Source organism: Manihot esculenta, chromosome 11 (assembly GCF_001659605.2).
Source record: "Manihot esculenta cultivar AM560-2 chromosome 11, M.esculenta_v8, whole genome shotgun sequence".
NCBI classification, from domain to species: domain Eukaryota; kingdom Viridiplantae; phylum Streptophyta; class Magnoliopsida; order Malpighiales; family Euphorbiaceae; genus Manihot; species Manihot esculenta.
This window is the reverse complement of record NC_035171.2, coordinates 27,895,922-27,912,538: the sequence shown is the minus strand read 5'-3', so window position 1 is coordinate 27,912,538 and position 16,617 is coordinate 27,895,922. Positions and strand designations below refer to the sequence as shown.

Here is a 16,617-nt window from a genome sequence, read left to right as displayed (position 1 = left end):
AAGGATATAATATTTACCACAAATATAAACTTATCATTATTTTAGTTTAAATTAAAATTCTATAATTAATTAATTAAATTAAATTTTATATTTTATTTTTGACATACTTTTATTTATATTTTTCAATTATTTTTAAAATTAAAAAATACTGATATTTAATATATTAAAAATTAATAAATAAACTAATATCCTAAAGTGATTTATAATTTATTTATACTTCAATAATAATAGAAAAAAGTAGCTATACTTTTTTAAAAAAAGAAGAAATATTATTTTTTTAAATTATAAAGAATGAAAATGTTGTAGTGCATTAAATTGAAGGGAGCCTGGATAGGTCTCTGGAAAGAGACAATGGAAGAGATGAGGAAGAGAATATGAGTGACCAACAGCATTTTATCCTTTAAATAATAATAATAATAAATTATCATATTTTTATGGTAAAATTAATTTATTGGTTTTTCGAAACTGTAAGAATTAATTATTAGCTTTTAAAAATACAAAGAATAATATATGATGAGTCCTACAACTTACATTAATTAAAATGGCTAAAAAATTAATTTGCCCCTAAGTAAAAAATATTAAATTTTATTTTTTAATTTAAATTTATTTTTAAATTATTATTAAAAAGTTAAATAAAACCATCATATTGAGATTCTATTTGATATTTTTAGATTTATTTATTTTTTAATAATAATTTAAATATAAATTTAAACTTAAAAATAAAATTTAATATTTTTAACTTTATATAGTTTAAAGTTATTTATTTTGATAATTAAGTAAAAGTTTTATCGAAAAAAAAAGTACAGACAAAAATAATTAAGCTGTAGCTTTAAGTTTATATCTTGATGACATGGAGTAATTAGTCTTGAATTTTACGGTAGATTTGGACCGGACTTAATTTTTGCTACCGACGTCCGATAGAGATCCACGATAGTTTTTTTGAAAAGAAATTTCGAGACGCACAACTTTTAAAAATATGACTAGGACCATAGGCTTGGTCACAAAGTTTAATATGGAAATTCCATCGTTTAGGATATCAATTTTGTATTTTAATTATTTTTTTAGATATTTTGAATATTTTCATAATTTTGCATATTAAAATTTTATTTTTATTATAAATAGTCTTTCTTAACTATTAGAAATTGAGTTTTCAATTTTTGAGTAATTTCAGTAAGAGTTTTAGTCTTCTAATTTATGTTTTCTCTTATTTCATTTTAACCAAACAATATTTATTAAAACTCCTGACAGAGTCTAAATAGTCCTTTATCATTCAACCTACACTACCGACGGTGCAAACAAACCGAGTATAAGGAGCAAAGACAAAATCAAAGATGATTCTTTGCTTTGCTTTTTTTTTTTTATCGAAAAAATTTCCTTTAGATGGCCCCAATGAATTTCTCACTCTCACTCCAATTGTTGAAAAAAGAAAATTTATATTTAGAAAATATTTTCTATATTTTAAAAAATATTTTTTATGAAAAATATTTTTTATAATATAATTTATTTCTATTATTTTATTTTATTTTAAAAATAAAATATATTGATAAAATTTATATATAGAAATATTAATAAAATTCTCAAAGATTTTTTTTAAAAATTAAATCATTATTGAAATATAATTAATATGTATATAAGAAAAATTGCATAAAAAATATTATAATGAAATTATATAGTTTGAAATTTTTATTTTCTTAGTCTATTGAATTTTAAATATTTTTTTCCTACCTTGGACCATAAAAAATCTTTTTTGAGATTCCTCTTACATTATTATTATTATTATTTTTGCATCTTTTTATATCTCTTTCAAATAAATATTATATTTATTCTTAATAGATATTTTTTTTTTCTCTCAACATTAGTGTTCTATTCCTTTTATTTTTAGGGTTTTTTTTTCCTCTCATTTCTTGAAGTCTTATTTTTCTCTTTTTAGTAGATTAATCTATTAGGTAAAAATAGTTGAAAAATACAGTGTGAATTATTGATTTTGTTTTCGAGACTTTGACTCAATAATTATAAATAAAGATTTTACATTAATGGTGCCTAGTAGTTTGATCCGTTACTCTATTAACATTTGCTGATGCAAACACTTCTGTAATTTACAAAGATGACAAATTTTTGAAAAGACAATATCGTAGAAAAGCTTTTTTAGTTGTCCAAAATAAAAAATAATCAATTATTACCTGAAAACTTATTCTCCCTCACTTGCATAAATCTCTGACAATAAATTTTCAATTCTACATACCTGTATTATTTCTGCAAAATTATTAGTGGCAAAATTAAATTACGTCGAATTAAATTTAAAATGTTTATATTCAGTTAATAAAAAAATTTTAAAACTCAGAGTTTTAGTTCAAATTTGATCTGAGCTTTATTTTTAAATTTGGATTCAATTTATAAAAATATATTAATAAATTATAATTCAATTCATAATAAGTTTATTTATTATTTAAATAAAATTTAAACTCGAATTTGAGGAGTTAACAAATTCTTTAAACTTTAGCTAACTAATTTAAATTTTTAAATTTAAATTTTGAACTAAAAATCTGAAGATTTAAAGAGATTTTAAATAAAATTAAATATTTTTTATTTATTAAAAGTTTCTTATAGTTAAGATCTTGATTTAAATCACAATAGAAAGAATTTTTATTTACAGAGAAATTCCACCCTCTATCTTCATATATTTTCGATGTGGGATGGAGGGAGATGATGCAGCTAACTATTTTGCATGATATGTAGCGTGATGTGCAATGATAATCAAAATTGGCTCTATAGTCTAGTGATTAACATATGCTTAACTCTATGTTGAGGTTAGGAGAAGGTTTTAATGATAATCAAAATTGGCTATATAGTCTAGGGATTAACAGATGCTTACTCTATGTTGAGGTTAGGAGAAGGTTTTAATATTTATTTATTTAAAGTCTCGAGGGTGAGCTTTCAAATGTGTCAATATGTGAAACAAGCTCATCATTATTTGGAAAAGTCTTGAGAAAATGCTCACACTCGTGAAGTTATGAAAAATCAGTATAAATTAAAGGTGATCGAACACTCTGCTCATTGTAAAGAATATGAGGCAGCCACAGTGGATATGTATAACAAAATTGAAGGCGTCGTCAGGACCATGCATAAAAAAGGCCTGCAGTCTAATGAGCACAAGTCCAAAATTCTTAACTCTGCTATGCATTTTTATGCTAGTGGCTAAAATTTGAGACTAAACGCCAATCGCGATGAGTCAAACAAGCCTTTCAGTGCTCTCCGATTGGTTGAGTGCGATTCTAATGGTGAAGACATGCAGTATGATCCTAACAAGTTATCAATTGAGAAGCCTGCCAAGACTCCTATTTCAAAGACCTCGGCTTCCAAGGCCCCTGCCTCCTTTTCTCATAGTATCTCAGAGAAGGATAGTGATTTAACTAGTAAAATGATTAACAATCTCACTGCTTTAGAGGCTATAAATGCTTAAGTTTCTCCCTTAAAAGGTGCCATTACTACAAACCTGACTGTCGAGACTGCTCGTGCTACTCTTGCTGTCTCTAGAGTCAAGCTTGACCTAGCTAGTGAACTTGTTTTCTCTAAAAAAATTCAAGAGTAATTTTTATTTATAAATATGTAGCAGGCTTGTTTTTGCCTTGCCCTTGATAGTACATAGTTTCTAGTTTCTCATAACATACATCTTTTTATTAATGAAATTGCTTTTGTTTCTTGTCTACTATTCGATGCCCTTCTATTGATTTTGGTATTTTATTGGGTATATACTTTAGCCCTGTTCTTTATATGAGATCTTAATGGTTCGTAAAGTCAGGAGATCATTCATAATTTTGGTTGTCCGAATGACCTGTCGAGATAACGATACTTAAGATTCATGTAAATGAGTGGAGTAATAAGCAAATTACTTGATAAAAATTGTAACAATAATTATCGCTAGTAGACATATGAGATCTTTGATCCGTGTTGTAAAATTTTTGAATAGTTGTGATATTTTTTACTTTTTCTTTTATGCTATCAATTTGTTTTATTCTTTAGTGAGGATTCTTTTTTCTTAGCTTGTAGTTTTTGAATTTTCGATTTTAAATATGCTATCTTGGTTCTTTAACCTGAAATGATGTCTTGAGCACTTTTAGCCCTAAATTATTTTGTTTACAGGTACTTAACTCTTTATCATCTTTCGAACTCTTTAGCCCTGTGTCTTTTTCCAAACTTTTGAGCTCTTTATTATAATGAGCGGTCTAAAAACCTGCTAAAAACCACCAATCATATTCGACGGGACGTGTCCTAGGAAAAGTCAGCGTGACCAAGGATATCCCTGGCATAGCCAGAGTGGAGAACATTCATAAGCCTCACTGAATCCACCATCTTGCCTTTCTTCAAGAAATCTTAACCTTTTCAAACTCAATACTAGTTTATTAACTTTTATTTATTTTATGCATTTGCTCTTCATTGAGCTAATCTCAATCCATTAATTTCCTCACAAAATCAAACCATTGTCCAGGAATCCTCAACTAGTAACACCCAGATCTCATATTATCACTAAATATAAATTAAGATCCCGATATTTAAATCTAAATATTGGTAATTTATGACTTTAATTTTAAATAAAAATTATGCATTCATATATATTAAAAGAATGTATCTCTTTATATCTCTTATAAAAAAATGGAAAGCCTTTAAGCTGTGTCGATGTGATGGGCCTTGGGTTGAGGGCCTTTTAGGAGAGTACCTCATAGACTAATCTCACGGAATTCCACATCGATTATGAAGAGTGCATGTGTAAAACTTATATAGAACAAAATCCCACATCGATTATGGAGAATGCATACGTAAAACTTATATAGGACAAAAGACTTTATTAAAATTGTCATAGTTTTGACAACAATCGAATCTCGTTCCTCAGCTTGTGTGTCTACCAAGAAAAAAACTAAACAAATTAAATATGGGCTCCACAATTTGTAGATTTTTATACAATTTCAATAACTTGAAACAACTTTTAATTATACACTAATTTTTTGCCACTCCATCCAGTTCTAAAGTTATAATTTTATCTTCAAAAATAAATATATTTAAAATAGGTTTGATGTCTATTTGATTTAATTGTTAGACACATTTAATAGTTAATATCGGCTTGTTGATGGCTAATTACAGTTAATATAATCTAGTTTTAGTAAACTATGTGTAGCTATCGTTATTGTTGATATTTAAAATAATAAATAAAAGTATATATCATATTATTTATTTTATTATTAAAATAAATATAATTAATAATTTATTATATAACATATATAAGACAAAAATATAATTTTGATAAATATAATTATTTTTTTGTTAATACAAATATTTTTATCAAATAAGAATAAACATTATAACTAATTTTAATTTTTTATATTTTAAAATTATTTATATTGATGTATAAAAAATTAATTTAGAGAAAAAATTTTTATAATTAATAAACATTATAAAAATAATATTAATCTAAATAAAAAAAAACCTTGTCATTATCAACTAATGAGAAAAAACTCTAAAAACATAGTTAATAGATAACTATTAATTATCGGCTAACTTTTAAGAAGTTTGCTAAACAGATAAATAAATTATTTGAATGCTTATAAGCTAATCAGCTGCATTTTAAAAGTAAATCAAACATCCTCTCCTCCTTGTCCAATTACCAACCTTTTCTTGTTCCCAAACACTGTTAGTTGTTGGCCAATTGAAAAATCTCTATTCTATAGTGCTAGTCTAATTTTGGGCATCTGAAACAAAAAGGTAAATAAAATAAAAAAAAATTCCTTATATTAATGTATTAATGTAGGAATTAGCGATGAGTGTTAAATCCATAAAAAATAATCTATCCAAATTCTAGAAATATAAATGGTGTACAGGACGAATAAAATTAAATTTCCTGTAAATTTCCAATCAATAACTTGGAATAAAAGAAACGTAAAAAGGATTTTGATGAAGACTGAAACTAAAGTAAAAACGATTAAAGAAGGCAATAATCAAGAGAAAATCAAATACAAAACTTGATAGACAATAATACAAATAAATTTTAGGTGAAGAATAAGATTCATTTCAGTTGTGAGAATTAATCATAAAAATAGAAATATTTTTATTCACTCCAATAAATTAGTTCTAGTTATAGAAGACGCTCTTCATCACCAATCTCTTTAATTAATTAAAAAACGTTCGCTAATTAATTTTAGTGAATAAATAACCCAAACAACATCTATTGAATTTAATTTATCGAACTGTCTTAAGAATTGGAGAGACTCAATTCTAACAAAAAAAAAAAAAAAAAAACCCGCGAGATAAATTTAAACTAGATCATGCATTCTTTAGTGGCTTAGAATAATTGTTAGCTATTGTTAAATAACTCAAGCAATTACGGATTTCAAGCATCCAAACTAATAATATATCCAAACTAATAATATATTATATTAAAAATATAAACAACGAGTCTTATTAATCAATTAACAAAGCAATAATAATAATAATAATAACTGAAATTGCATAAATATTGAAAGAATAAATTATAAATAATAATATTTAGATCTCACAATCTATTGAAAAACTGAAACTTCAATCTATCTCTAACTAGAACTAAAAAGTTAACCACATATGGCTGAAAGAAAACACAAAAGAAAAAAAAAAAAATTCAACAGAAGAGAGGATGTTCTGCTATAGTCGAAAAACGTGGTATGTATAGCAGTTGAATCCTAGTAGAAATCCCTAGTGATCTTTCCTAAAAAGTCTTGATTTGAATATTTTCAATGAAATAACTCCCTTCATTAGTTTCTTTAGATTCTTTAGAGAGGTGGAGATTCCTTAATCTTTGTGAAAGACCATGCCACACAATCTAGAGTGAAATTGCATGGAATTGTGCATCTTAAATAAGAAAATCTAATTTTCTTTCTTTTTCGAGGCGGTTGCGCTTTCTAGACCGGAGATTTTCCCGAAGGTTTGAACAAGTTCTAGTCCAATATTGACCGAGTCATTCAGCAATTTCTACCTAGAGCTTTTGAGCAAACTTTGTCTCTAGGCAAACAGTATCAACTAGCAGATTTGCCCAAATCGCCCACATCACCGGTCACTAGTCAAGGCTTGTTCAGCAGCTTTTTCAGAATGTTCATTCAATAGCAAGTTCTTGTACTTTTATGTGAAAATACGAGAAAAAGCATAAGATTAACTAGAAAAATACTCATATTAGTGCTAAGGATAGACTGAAATATCTGCTAAAATTGTGCCTTATCACCTAGCATAATTATGTTCATATTTAGAAATACATGTACATCAATTTATAAATATATTTTAAAATTCAAGTTACCATTTCTCCTTAAAAGTTAAGACAGAATAAAAAAGGAAAAAAAAAAACAGAATTTCTGTAACACCAAGTTTAATGGCGAATTCCAAAAAGAGAGGGAGAATGTTTTGAATTAAAGCAACTTCAAAACACACATACATGAGCATCAAAGCAAACACCATCTGGGTGGGTTGGGCTTTGGTTTGATCAAAAGCACAACCCAGGTACATAACTAAGGTGATAAAAAGGGATAATGAAAAGTTTAAATCCAAACCTTGCAAACTGATGATTCTCTTTCAATCTTTCGAGGGGTCATTCCAGAAAATCAAGTAAAGAACAACCCTTCGCATATGACCTCATCATGATCCACCATCGCTGATAGTCTTTGTCTATTGTCGTCATCTTCCAAGTTATAATCAAATATTAGTTGAACTCCGCACTTGCTTATGACATTGCTAATAAATTCTTCCTTATCCATAATAGCAAAGAACTGATCATCGCAAACGGCATAAAATTGAAAAGAGGCTTTGGTAATCCAGAATTTGTTTGAGTTAAAATGAATAGCAGAATACCAAAGGGACATATGATGCTTATTGACCAGTGCGCAACCAGAACTCGCTTCAAGGATGCCTCCGGACTCGGTCATAAACCGGCAATTGCATCCAACATACATGAATTTACGAGGATCATTAGCTTTGGGTGCAAATAGGGCACAAAAAGCGATCTTGAGGAAGTGAGTAGCATGGGGTGGTGAGAAAGAGAATGATAAAGAAGATCCAGAGTCATTTTTGTACATCATCCATTCCGGCACTTCACTTCCAGGGATGCATAACTCCTTTATGCAACAAATATTTGTTGCATCAGCCTGCAAAATGAAAAAGAATTAGTAAATAAATCACTTACATGTATAATGAAAAAAGATTAACTCTAATTTCATAATTTTTAGAACTGCAGCAATTTAGGGTCTATTGCCCACATGTATGAGGAAAACAAAATAACTCTAATTTCACTATTTTTAGAACTGCAGTAATTTAGGGGTCTATCAACTAAATGATGGTTGATAACACTTTTATTAAATAGATATATAGTAGTTGCTGAGTATGAAATCTCCATCAGCTACCCCCTAATCCAAGTATCATCTAAATATAATAATAGTTTTTAAAGATATATTATTTTAACATTGCATATTAATCCCTATATATCATTAATTAATAATAAAAATGCATATAGATCAATTATAATATTTTTTTTTATTTGTGTAAATAGAATTAAATTATTACAAGGCAAAATTTTGAAAAATTCACTTAAGCTCCAATAAAATTTTTGGTCCAACAAGCCCTTTTACTAAACAGATTAGATCAATTAACTCAAAATGTTAACTTCTGTCCACCCTCCTATTAAATGGGTTCATAGAACCCACAAGCTCAGCCATTCAGCCATTCCTCTGAATATATCGCCTGTCAAGCTCGCTGCTGCTACTCAACCTCATTGTTGTACTCAATCTCTCGTCATCCTTCACAGTTTACAATGAATAATGGGTTGGAGAGCTAGAACATGTACATTAACCCAAACCTGGAACCATGTATACTACCTTTAAGAAGCGGCAACCTGGGTAGATCAAAATTATGGTAATTCTCATTGTCATCTCCTTCGTCTTCTCCTTCTCGTTCGTATGCTTCATATATGACCTCCAATGGTGCCTTCACATTCCATTCAACAAATGACACTTCTAAATCTAGTTTTGAATTCGAATCAGAACCTTTTTTCATCTTGGAACACAAACCATTTGTCTATTTTGGCCAAAAAACTAGACTTTTCTTCTTCATAGAAATTCCTATCCTGTTTTGGATTCCTCTATTCTGCTATGATAAATTGTGTCTCAAGCTGTCTCAATTAGGATTTTGCAATTTCTGCTACTTCATTTGAAGTTTGGATTTATTACTTAAGCTTCATATTCTTTTGGGTAGCAGATGCAATAGCAACTTCAAATTCATTGGGAAGCTCTTCCAGACTTCAATTTTTGTTCTATGGGATCTTTTTTCTTAAAGAAACTTACATGGAGAATGTAATAACCAAAATATTTTTCGACTCCAACAAAAATCTCATCAAAGAGGAGTGTTGGAATTGATGAAATTTTCTGTAAGAAAATTTTTTGACGTGATGTTATTAGTTCAAAAGGAATGGGCCTTCATATTTTAGCTAAAGATTTGTCTTGTAGTTAGGTAGACGGTTGCTAACTTGTAAAAGACTTTTCTTTGCCTATAAAAGAGTGAATTATTGCCAGAAAAGTGTAAGTGCAAAGGGTGGGTGCTGGAAAAGAGAGTAGAAGAGCTGAGAAAATGAGAAAGAAAAGAGAAAAAAAATGTTTGTATATACTTTGTTTTTAGGAATGAAATTTAAGTTGATTTTCTCTATCTTTGTCATAAGTTAAGATTTTTTTTGTTGCTATTCATTTGATATTTTCTGCAGAAATTACGGTTGCTATTTGTTCTTGATCTGTTTTCTGGATAGTTGTTTTTCATTTTTAAATATTTATTTTCTGTATTTTAGATAGTTGTTTTATATTTTTAAAAATATATTTGGGTGTTCTAAATCCACCAAAAAGATTAAACTACTCTTATCTTCTAAGCTAATTCACATCCTTATACCTCAATACCTAAACCACCTACATACGTTATGTCTGCCATACTGAATTTTGAACACTCAGCTCTCACTCTCTTCTTCCCATCAAACCACTTCAAGTAAAGATTAGGATGGGTAGCCTTTGAAATCTGAAAATCAAGACGACTACTTGTAAATGCATTGTGAAAGAGTTGCATTCCTACAACCTATCTCTGCCTTCTGATTTTGTTATCGCCATTGATTCGTACACCAACAAGAACCAGACTTGTACTTCTAGTTCTACTTCTAGGTCTAGACATGATTCTGTACCTAAATACCAAACTCCATATCCTAACCAGGAACTTGGAAAATGTCCTCGAGAATGTTCTTTGATGACCTCTAGCCATGATTAAAAAAGTTGTGTCATTGTTTGCAAGCAGTGGCCTCGTCAACAAATGCTCACCCAATCTAACAACTTGTTAAACAAATATTACGCCAACTCTCCATGATGTACCAAATTGTGTTTCTGTTGAATCTAGTATGTGAAATTGAAGGGGAACCTCTGATTCACTGATTTCAACCTCATGCCGCTAATTGGGAGCCCTGCCTTGGGTATGGAAAAGAATGAAGATTTCAATCCTGTTGGAAGATGTTGTAATAGTTGTGAGGGTAATTTTAGAAGTTTATAATTATATCAAGCTTAATTGGGAAAAATGATTGAAAATGAATGGAAAGACTATATGGTTAACAAAGGTAAAAGTTAGGAATGTTGTAATGAGTTTATAAAAATGTAGAGATTAATTTGTTAATAACAGCAGTACCTAATAATTCCTTAAGGTAAACTTCAATAATTGACTCTCCACCAGGTGTTGTGGTAAGGAATTAAGTGTTGGCATGCTCCTAATTTCAATTTGACTCCCATACCAGCATGATCTTTAAATGTTACTTCTTAGGAGTGCAACATGTATTGATAGCAAGTTGTCCAATATGCGTTATATTGGGACCATCTCAAACTCAGTGGTAATCCGTAGGCTGGGTTAAATCAAAGACTGGTCTTGGGCTTAAGGGGGCATAACACTTTAAGAGCCCTCATTTTTAAGAAAATGAAGATAATAAAATTTATATTAAATAGTATAATTTGATTTACTTATTCTAAAATAATCTTATATCAAATACTTATATATTTAAGAATTTTTTTTAAAAAAAATTCATACATATGATAAACTATAATATATTTATCCGGTACCATATAAAACTATCACAAAAGCATAAACTTTTTAAACAACCATCAAGACTTTAGTTTAATCCAAAAGAAAAAGTATATTGATAATCAGACCAGATAAAACCGAACTACTTTGAGAGTAAATCAAACTGAAATTGTAAAATTAATTTGATTTTTTTTTTTTGGATTCATAATCTATATCAAATGATGCATTTATATAATAATAGAGGGAAAGAGAAGAACCTGTTTGACCAGATATTTTTCGTCTGGCTTTCCCATGCTTTGAAGTTTCAGCAGTAAACAATCCATTAATCCTCTGTATGCACTCTGATTCAAATTAATGCATTTGCTAAAATCCGTCAAAAGACAGGAATTCGTGTATCCTTGCATGAATGAGCTCGATAGAAATTCCAGGGATGTGCAGTTTTCTGCATTTAACCATCGTAGAGCTGATGGAAGCTCTGGCAAAAATTGAAGCTTCTTGCATTCTTCTAAGTGAAGTTCTTTCAACCCAGAGCATTCTATGATGCTTATGGGTATGCTTCTGAAGTTGTTTCCAGTTAAAACTAAATTTACCAATGACCCTAAAGAGCCAAGATTACTGGGAACTTCTGATATACCACAACCCTCAAGAGAAAGGAACTGAAGACAGGCCAAACCTGTTAAAGGAGGCAATTTCAAACCTTTACACCCATTACAGGTCAAGAATTTCAATTCCTTCAACTGATTGATAGAAGATGGTAGTTTCTTTATACCACGTCTAATAATCAGTTCCTCCAGAGATTCCAAGTCCCCCAAGTTCTCTGGCAATCCACGGAGATTCACACAATCTGTGATGAGAAGCTTCATTAGAGATTTCAGATTGCATATGCTGTTTGGAAGACTCGTTAGCTTTGAGCATTCAATGAGATTAAGGTTTTTAAGACATCCGCACTCGCCTAAGCTACTTGGAAGATGCGCTAGTTTTGAGCACCCATCGAAAGAAAGACTTACAAGATTCATCAAATAAATGCGGCTTGAAAGATGGCTGAATTTTCTGCAGTTTCGAAAATCTAGACCTGTAATCTTGCTATGATACTTAGTAGATGAAGAAACTTCAACCAAACTCGTACAGCCTCTCAAAAACATAACCTCAAGGTTCGGGAATTTAGACAAGTCTGGAATTCTCATCAGTTGTTCCGAGTTGCTCAGGTCCATAAATTTCAACTTTTCAAGACACTGTAATGACAAAGAAAATGGTTAAGTATAAGTTTCAATATATTACCCTCAAGTTTCTTTAGACAATTTCATAAAGGATCATGCTCAAACATACCGGAACATCTTCGTTCCATAGTTGTTTGAGTTGGCTACTATGAAGGTGCAATTCAACAAGATTCTCGGGGTGAAACTTTGACGGCAATGATTTTAAAGGGCATTGATCCCAGTAGAGAAACCTCAGCTCATTTGGAAGACATTTCAGGCCTTTAGGAAGATGTAACTTTATCTCCCTAGATAAAGGGTTGTAAAATTTGACCAATCTAAGATTATACAATTTCTCAAAGACACAAGGGCTCAGTTCCATGCCTACAATTTTGGACAAGTCCAGCAATATGGATTCAACTCTTCCAGCCCCCTGATAAAGGAAATTAAGCAAAGAAAATGAGCACAAAACTCGCAAAACTAAATCTCTCATTTTTGAAAAGAAAAAAGAAACTCAAATATGAAAGAAATCAATGCATTTTCTTACTTTATCTCTTGTCAACATGTCACATATATCCTTAGCATTCCACAGCCTACTACGCTTTCTGGGCTCTTTATTTTCCTCGCAAACAATATCCATACCCATTTGTTGCAGTAAGTCATGCATCTTTAACTTCTCTTCAGAAATAGCGACAAGAGACTTATCAACCAGACGCCTTATTCCAATTTCTGCAAAAAAACCACATGAATCTAATATATCTTTTACAGGCTGAAGGTCTTCCCCTTTGAAAAAACATGCAATATCGAGAAATATACTCTGTTCATTGCGATCAAGTCCATCATAACTTCTTCTCAGAATGTCCTGAATTTTCTTATTGGGAATAGTTTCAAGTTTTTCCAACTCACTTACCCATTCTTTCTCATCTTTACCATAAAGGCTGCAGCCTAGAACCTTAAGGGCTAATGGAACTCCTCGTGTATAACTTATAGCTCTTTCTGATAGTTGTTTCATGTAGCCTTCTGCGAGATGAGTTTGTTTGAAGGCATGCAAGCTAAAGAGTTGAAGAGATTCACGATAAACTAATTCCTTAACCTCATAAATATATTTCTTGCAATCTACAGTCTCAAGCACTTCTTTGTCTCTGCTTGTTACTATGATTCTACTTCCTGGACCATACAGATTGAACCCTCCTACTAAGTCTGTAAGGTGCTGGGAATCATCAACATCATCAAGAACAACAAGAACTCTTGCATTTGGAAGACTTCTTTTAATGAAAGGATGCAGTGTAAATGGCGTGCCTTTATAAAAATTCTCTACCCCTAATATTTTTCCATGGATTTTATCTCGTAAATCAGCTAGAGTGCATTTTTCTAACTCTTCTCGGGCATTTGAGATAAAGCATGGATTCTCAAATTTATCCTTAATTCTACTAAATACTTTGTCAGCAATAGTTGTCTTTCCAATACCTCCCATTCCCCATATTCCTATCATTCTAACATCATCTGTTTCAAGACAAAGCAATGTTTCAACTGTCTCAACACGAGAATCAATTCCAACAAAACCCTCTTCATCATGAACACTTAGAAACAAGTTACTCAGTTTCTTGCTAACATCACTGATAATTTCCTCAAGCATTTTAGATTCAGGCCTGATCACATACAAACAGCAAACTACAGTAATTCAAACGTGCCGCAAATTAATAAATAGATAAACAAATATAAGTTAAAAAAAGATATAGAAAATAAGGGTCTCACTTGGTCTTTCCCGAATCCCAACCAGAAATGTTGGCTGTCACCATCAGAGCGCGGCTCCAGCTCTCCACCTTTTCTAAAGAGAATTTTTGTTTGTGTTGAGCAATTGCATCCTCAAATCTACCAGTCAGCTCTTGAACATCTGTGGGATCTACTTGGTAAAAAACTGGCAATACTAATTGTCCTTTAGTTTCCTGGCATTCAAGGATCTTAACAAGCTCATCCAAACACCATGGAGAATAGGCATAGTTTTCTGAGAATACGACAATGGAAATCTTTGAGTTTTCAATTGTTTCCAAAAGGGCTGGTGTGATCTCTTCTCCTCTGTTAAGGTTTTCATCCTTGAATGTACGGATGTGTTTTCGATTCAGAGCTTCGTACAGATGACTGAGAAAATTATCTCGGATGTCTGCGCCTCTAAAACTTATAAACGTATCATACGTCTTCCATGGAGAATTGATGGAAGAAGAAGAAGAAGAAGAAGAAGAAGCCATCAGAATTGGTTGCTGAAGAAAATTTGCGTGAATATAACGGAGAAGCGAAGGCTAGACTTTTGCTGAGTGTTTTTTTTCTCTTTCCTGGTCAAGGGACTTTTGGTGAGTGAGTGTGAAATGTGCTTGGACACGTGGCTCCTTGTACGTTCCGATGGTAAAGACGTGGGCCTCCTTCCCTTTTTTTAAGATATATTTTTAGCTTCGAGGATTTTTATTTTCTTTTTAGATTTTTTTTTAACTAAAAGTTTCAATTTTGCACCCAATCAAATTTAATTATAATAAAAAAATGAGATAGTAATTAATCGATGGAAAATCACCCTTTTCTTAAAAATATTAAAAAAAAATCATTTATATCTAATAAAAAAAAATTAAAACTTAATCCGAAAAATTTTATTAATTAATTTTTTAATTTTAAAAAATATATTAAATTATTTTTAATATTTTAAAAAATTTATTAATTCATTTCTCCATTAATTTTAATAATTAAATATTATAAAAAAATTTAAAATACTTTTGAAATTGAGTAACTAATTAAAAAAAATAATCATTAAATATTATAAAAAATTTTAAATTATTTCTGAAATTAGTAACTAATTAAAAAAATTTAAAATTAGAGAAATTAACTAATAAAAATTAAATAATAAAAAATTAATAATTAAATAAATTAATAAACTTTTAAAAATATCAAAATATTTTAATATATTTTAAAATTAAAAATTAATTAATAAATTTTTTCATATTATAAAATTAAATAATATTTTTTTCTAAAAAATTATCTACTTATAAATTTAATTTAAAATATTAACAGTCTAAGAAAAAAAAACAGTAAGCCTTTAAAAAAATTAGCATAGTAATTATTGAACCTATTAAATTAATAAATTTAGTTCAAATTTTAATCATTAAATTTATAAATAAATATTTTAATTTAAATTATTAATGAATAAATAAAATAATTCTATTAGTTTATAAAATAAAAAAATTTAGTTAAAATTTACAAAAATATAAATTTATTAAAAATTTAAAAAAATATTTAAACTAAAATGAATTCAAATCCTCTTTTCATTAATATGACATAATATTCATTTAAAATATGTCATAAGCTGTTACTATATGACTGAGTCACGTGGTAAGACTTCACTAAGCTATGACACTCAGTCACGGAAGTCTCATCCGGAAGAAAAAAAAATCGGGTATTGTAACGATCGATACTCAAAATGACACAAGACTCACTCTCTCCTAAATGGGTTGAGCCTCTTATTATACGAGTTACAGTTAGAGGATTGAATTCAATTACGCCTATAATTGCATGATCCCTTATCCACTACCTGGTACCAATCGAATTTCCAAGAGATTTACTAATTAACTCCATATTTTTATAGTATAAAAACAAAGTATACGCAGAGTTCAAGGTACGCATTCTTACACACTCATTCTTAAACTCAAACTATTTTCTTAAACTCAAACTACGTGATAAATTATTGATTTGAGTATCGGAGTGGCCTTACCTTCTATCTTTTACAGATTGACCAATCATTTTTCAACTCATTTTTTGCCACATCATTTGGTTCCATTACTAGAATCCCATTGATTCTTTCTTGTTCATTTGAGATAAAATCTGACCTAACTTTCTATCTTTTCACTCAAAGAACTTTTCATTTCAATTACTTTACCCTTAAATGGTTGAAAACTCATGAGCTATTGCTAAGTCTACTGCCAATAAGGGAGACATCATCTCGTCCATCCTTAGTAGTGGACAAAACACACCTTCCATGGTCAATAGGCAGACCCCAACAACCTGAACAATGAGCAGATAGTACAATATATTAAAAAGCTGCAGGAAACTCTAGTAACATAAAGCTCAGAAGGAGGCCTCATTTATGGCTCCAAAAATAAGGAAAGAAGCTTCCTTTGAGACTCCAAAAACTTGGACAGAGGCAGTTCACACTCAATCCAAAGGAAAGGACAATTTGGAGGATGAAAAATCATCGGACGAGGCCCCCAAAGATGTTGATTGGAAGCTGATTCGTGCTGTATAAAGATACTAGAAGAAGCAAGAGGAAGACTATGGTCTGGATAATGCT

At 29.9% G+C, this 16,617-nt stretch overlaps 1 protein-coding gene across 2 annotated transcripts; it reads right to left on the bottom strand.

The window, feature by feature from the left end:
- Positions 1 to 7,290: 7,290 nt before the first annotated feature.
- LOC110627114 (disease resistance-like protein DSC1) lies at positions 7,291 to 14,618 on the bottom strand. Of its 2 annotated transcripts, none has more exons than XM_021773354.2 (5): positions 14,046 to 14,618; positions 12,838 to 13,939; positions 12,424 to 12,723; positions 11,355 to 12,329; positions 7,291 to 8,153 (listed from the first exon to the last, which is right to left on the bottom strand). In XM_021773354.2, exons 1-5 carry the CDS (start codon positions 14,534 to 14,536, stop codon positions 7,614 to 7,616), a joined length of 3,408 nt encoding a protein of 1,135 aa, XP_021629046.1. In that variant the 5' UTR covers positions 14,537 to 14,618; the 3' UTR covers positions 7,291 to 7,613. The 2 variants fall into 2 exon arrangements, with proteins under 2 accessions (XP_021629046.1, XP_021629048.1); XM_021773356.2 differs by having other exon boundaries at positions 12,838 to 13,961; positions 14,046 to 14,189.
- Between the last annotated feature and the right edge of the window lie 1,999 nt (positions 14,619 to 16,617).